A 5476-nucleotide genomic window follows, 5' to 3' on the forward strand; every position below is an offset into this window, starting at 1 on the left:
GGGGTGGCACGAGTGAGGTGACACGGGCAGGGGGTGGCACGGGCAGGGGTGACACGGGCAGGGAGTGGCACGAGTGAGGTGACACGGGCAGGGGTGACACGGGCAGGAGTGGCACGGGCAGCGGGTGGCACGGGCAGGGGTGGCACAGACAGGGGTTACCCCACCCGCAGTGTCCCCATCCCAGCTACGCCCACCCCACGCTGCGGCACAACCTCCCGGGGGCGGGGACCGCGGTGGCACCGGGAGGGGACCCGGCTGGCAGTGCCACCACGCGCCCCGCAGCGCGGGGGGGGGGCCCCTGGCACGGGTAGGGGGGGCAGGACCGGCGGAGACCCCGCCGAGGGCCGGGGGGGTAATAAATAGAGCATCAAAAATACAAACCGTGGGCAGGAGGCGACCCCGGGGGAGGCACCGGGACGACCCCCGGGGCCCGCGGGCACCCGCAGCGCGGGGGCACCGTCGGGGGGTGGCACCGGGGTGACCCCGCGGCCGAGGGCTGGGGGGGCTCCGGGCCCCTCGGGGGGGGGCTATACGAGCGCCGAGCGGGGCTCGCAGGGCCCCCCCACGCTGGCGCAGCTGCTGCGGCGGCGGGGGCCGGGGGTCGGGGGGCCGCCGGGGCTCAGGGGGCCGGGGGTCGGGGGGCTGCCGGGGGTCGGGGGGCTGCCGGGCCCCTCGCCGGGGCAGCCGTGCTGCAGGAGGATGTCGGAGCACTCGCGGCTGCCGGCGCGGCGGGCGTAGAACAGCGCGGTGCGGCCGTGCCCGTCCCGGGCCCGCACGTCGGCCCCGTACTGCGGGCACAGCGCGCGGGTGTCACCCGCGGGGCCACCGCGATGCCACCGGGGCCGCGATGCCACCGCGGAGCCCACCGTGTGTCCACCCTGGTCGTGGCACGGCCCCCCCAGCCCCGCCCCGAGGGTCCCGTGTGGCCGTGCCAGGATTCCCATCGCCCTGGCACAGCCCCCGTGGCTGTGCCATTGTCCCCAAGGCCACCCCGTGCCCCCCATAGTCACACCGCAGTCCCCACGGCCACGCTGTCCTCCCCAGGGCTGTGCCAGGGCCCCCGGGACCTTTGTCCTTGCCCCACACCCCCTACGACCACCCCACACCCCCCCAACCACCCCGTGTCACCCACAGTCACATCAGAACCCTCATGGCCACCCCATGCCCCCCAGAGGCACCCCGTGTTCCCCACGACTGTGCCATCTGCCCCCTGGCCGTGCCATGGGCCCCAGACCACCCCACACCCCCCATGGCAACCCCACAACCCCCATGACCACCCCACAACCCCCATGACCGCCCCATGTCCCTCCTGGCCATGCCATGGTCCCCATACCACCCCACAACCCCCATGGCAACCCCACAACCCCCATGACCACCCCATGTCCCCCCTGGCCGTGCCATGTCCCCCCAACCACTTCACACCCCCATGGCCACCTCACAACCCCCGTGACCACCCCACAACCCCCATGGCCATGCCATGGTCCCCAAACCACCCCACACTCCCATGGCCACCCCACACCCCCCATGACTGCCCCATGTCCCCCATGGCCACCCCACACCCCCCTGGCCATGCCATGGGCCCCAAAGCACCCCACACCCCCATGGCCACCCCACAACCCACGTGACCACCCCACATCCCCCACAGCCACATCACGGTCCCCAAATGACCCCACATCCCTACAGCCACCCCACACCCCCCATGACCACTCCATGTCCCCCATGGCCACCCCACAACCCCCGTGACCACCCCCCACCCCCATGGCCACCCCCCAACCCCCGTGGCCGCCCCACGCCCCCGTGACCACCCCCCAACCCCCGTGCCCACCCCATGTCCCCCACAGCCACATCACCGTCCCCGTGCCCACATCACCTCCCTCACGACCACGCCGCATCCCCCACGACCACCCCAAGACCCCACACCCCCTCCAGCCCCCCCAGCACCCTCCCGGCCCCCTCCCCACGTACCCAGACGAGCAGTTGGGTGACGACCACCTGGGCGGTGTCGCAGGCCACGTGCAGGGCCGTGCGGCGCTCGGGGTCCCCCGAGGGCGCGTTCAGCTGCTCCTTGTGCCCGTGGGCGAGGAGCAGCAGCACCGCGGGCAGGTCCCGCTCCCGCACGGCCCCGAGCAGCCGCTCGGCCAGGGGGGTATCGGCCGCGGGCAGCGGAGCCAGGAACAGCCGCTGCTCGTACTTGGCGCGGATCCACGACTCCCGCTCCTCCCTGGGCACGGGGACAGCGGGGGACACGGGGGACAGGGGGGACACGGGGTGTCAGGGACAGCGGGGTGGCACCATTGGGGGCTGGATCTATGATTCCTGCTCCTCCCTGGGCACAGGGACAGCAGGGGCACGGGGCACTGGGCACGGGGACAGCGGGGACACGGGGGACAGGGGGTGTTGGGGACAGCGGGGTGGCATCACAGCTCCCGCTCCTCCCTGAGCACGGGGACACTGCAGTGACACGGGGACACAGGGGACAGGGGGCATTGAGGACAATGGGGTGGCACCACAGCTCCCGCTCCTCCCTGGGCACGGGGACAGCAGGGACACAGGGATATGGGGGACACGAGGGACACAGGGGACAGGGGGTGTCGGGGACAATGGGGTGGCACCACAGCTCCCGCTCCTCCCTGGGCATGGGGACACTGCCGTGATGGGAGGACATGGGGGTGGCAGGGACACAGGGTGGCACCTGGTGGCACGGTGGTGGGGACACAGGGGTGGCAGTGTGGTGATAGCACAGGGACAGGGGGAGTGGAGACAGGGGGACACGTGAGTGAAAGGGACACAGGGTGGCACCGGGGTGGCACAGGAGGTGGGGACACAGGGGTGGCAGAGGCAGTGGGGTGGCACCATGGGGGGCTGGATCTATGATTCCTGTTCCTCCCTGGGCACAGGGACAGTGGGGACACAGGGGACAGGGGGTGTCAGGGACAGTGGGGTGGCACCACAGCTCCTGCTCCACCCTGGGCACGGGGACACTGCACTGACATGGGGACACGGGGGACACTGGGGACACGGGGGACGGGGGTGTCAGGGACAGTGGGGTGGCACCATAACTCCCACTCCTCCCTGGACATGAGGACAAGGGGACACGGAGTGGCAGGGACACAGGGTGGCACTGGGGGTGGTGTGGGAGGTGGGGACACAGGGGTGGCAGGGACACAGGGTGGCACCGGGGGGGCACGGGGGGTGGGGGCCACGGGCGGGGGGGGGTCACCCACCGTGAGGACTCGTGGGTGGGTTTGCAGCGGCCGCGCGGGTTCTGCTCCCAGATGCTGTTGGCCGTGGCGTTGCCGATGGCCGTGAGCACCAGCGTCAGCTCCCGCGGCCAATCGTCCAGGTCCAGCGAGCGCACGCGCGACACGTGCGTGCCCAGGTTGCGGTGGATGCCCGAGCACTCGATGCAGATCAGGGCGCCCAGGTTCAGGCTGGCCCACGTGGGGTCTGTGGGCGGGCGGGGACAGCGAGGGGGGGACGTGGGTGGCCCGTGGCATGGCCGGTGCGAGGGGGTGGCCACTGCACGGCCGGTGGCACCCCCGGGATTGGGGTGGCGCACGGTGCAGGGCGAGGTGTGACCCAGGGAAAGGTGTGACCCAGGGCAAGGTGTGACCCATGGCCTGCGTGGCACATGGTGTGACCCAGGGCCTGGTGTGACCCAGGGCCCACGTGGCACGTGGTGTGACCCAGGGCAAGGTGTGACCCAGGGCCGGTGTGACCCGTGGCCTGGTGTGACCCAGGGCCCACGTGACACGTGGTGTGACCCAGGGTCTGGTGTGACCCAGGGTCTGGTGTGACCCATGGCCTGGTGTGACCCAGGGCAAGGTGTGACCCATGGCCTGCTGTGACCCATGGCCTGCGTGGCACATGGTGTGACCCAGGGCAAGGTGTGACCCATGGCCCTCGTGGCACATGGTGTGACCCAGGGCCGGTGTGACCCAGGGCAAGGTGTGACCCGTGGCCCAGTGTTACCCAGGGCCCATGTGACACGTGGTGTGACCCAGGGCCTGATGTGACCCATGGCCCACGTGGCACATGGTGTGACCCAGGGCCTGGTGTGACCCAGGGCCTGGTGTGACCCATGGCCTACGTGGCACAGGGTGTGACCCAGGGCACAGTGTCCCAAATGGCATCGTGTGGCATTGGTGACCCCTGACATCCCGTGGCCCATGGTGTTGTGTGGTTCATGGCACTGTGTGATCCTTGGCACGGTGTGACCTGTGGCACCACGTGGCCTGTGCCACCCATTGTGTGGCCCGTGGCATCACGTGGCCCATGATGTCACGTGGCACGCGGTGACACACGGCCCAGGACACCACGTGTGGCTTTGTGCCACCGACAAACAGGGTGAGGGAGGATCACGGGAGGAACACAACGTCACCCCGTGGCACCAGGTGACACCATCCCCCGGGCTCAGGACACCGCAGGGCCCCCGTGCCCGGGTCACTCGTGGCTCCAGGATGTTCCCCCTGCCCCGTGTCCCCCCGTGTCCCCCCGTGTCCCCCCACACTCACTGGGTGCCCCGCAGTCGACGCAGAGCGAGTTCCCTCGGGCGTTGCGGATGGCCTGGATGGCCACGGCCTCGCTCTGGGAGTCCATGCGCGCCTGGGGGGGACACGGGGCTCAGCGGGGCGGGAGGGGGACACAGGGGGTGACCCCAGACCCCTCCCCCGGGGCGGGCCCACCTTGTTCTTGCTGCTCTCGCAGCACTGCAGGCTGGCCAGGATCTGGCTCTCGATGGCCTGCACCCACGCGTCGCGCTCCTCGAAGCTGCCGGCCTCGAAGTGCCACGTCTGCCCCGTGCTCGACACGATCAGGAACTCGAAGTTCTCCTCCTCTGCGGGACCAGAGACCCCCGGGGGGGGGGGAGTTGGGAGGGGGGTCTCTCGCCCCAGGGGCACCGGGGCTGCCCCGGCGCCCCCGTTCCAGCCCCCCACGCCCTCCCCTGCGCCCAAATTCTGCCCCTCCCCGGTGGTGCCCACCCCCGGGGACCCCCCGTGTGGGTGCGGGGGATGCGCTGGCGGCAGGCAAGGGGGGGGGGGGGGGCACAGCCACATGCGGGGGAGGCACCGCGGGCGCCACGTTACCTGTTTTATAAATATTTCTTAAACTACCAAAGCTTTTTAATTTCCACATTTTGCGCTTGGCTGCGGAGGGTCCGGGCAGCGGCAGCGGAGAGAGGAAACGGGGACACGGTCACAGGGGGGGCCCGCGAAGCCCCCGGGGGCGGTGCAGGGGGGGTGGCAGGCGGTGGCACAGCGAGGGGGGCGCGTGGGCAGCGTGGCACGGGGGGGGGTGAGGGACGGGATCGCCCCCGGATCCTCCGTCCGTCGGAGCCCCCGGGGTGTCGTCGCCGTGGTGGAGGGCGGTGGCCTCGTCCCCACGGGGCCGTGGGTGACCCGGGGCTGGGGACGCGTGCCCGTGGCACACCCACCTTCCGTGGCACACCCACCTTCCGTGGCACACCCACCTTCCG

General features: G+C 71.3%; 1 protein-coding gene across 1 annotated transcript in view; it reads right to left on the bottom strand.

Annotated features, from left to right (window-relative positions):
- Positions 1-448: 448 nt before the first annotated feature.
- Positions 449-5476, bottom strand: part of AGAP2 (ArfGAP with GTPase domain, ankyrin repeat and PH domain 2) — a gene marked incomplete at its 5' end in the record, with an annotated part of 13162 nt that continues 8134 nt past the window's right edge. Inside the window, 6 exons of the mRNA XM_027704279.1 lie at positions 449-788; positions 1966-2221; positions 3225-3447; positions 4515-4605; positions 4686-4837; positions 5088-5147. Coding sequence (XP_027560080.1) covers positions 528-788; positions 1966-2221; positions 3225-3447; positions 4515-4605; positions 4686-4837; positions 5088-5147 — 1043 coding nt within the window. The remainder of the gene's footprint in view (positions 789-1965; positions 2222-3224; positions 3448-4514; positions 4606-4685; positions 4838-5087; positions 5148-5476) is intronic.

This window comes from Neopelma chrysocephalum, unplaced genomic scaffold (assembly GCF_003984885.1).
Source record: "Neopelma chrysocephalum unplaced genomic scaffold, ASM398488v2 Primary Assembly neopelma1_263, whole genome shotgun sequence".
Classification (NCBI taxonomy): Eukaryota; Metazoa; Chordata; class Aves; order Passeriformes; family Pipridae; genus Neopelma; species Neopelma chrysocephalum.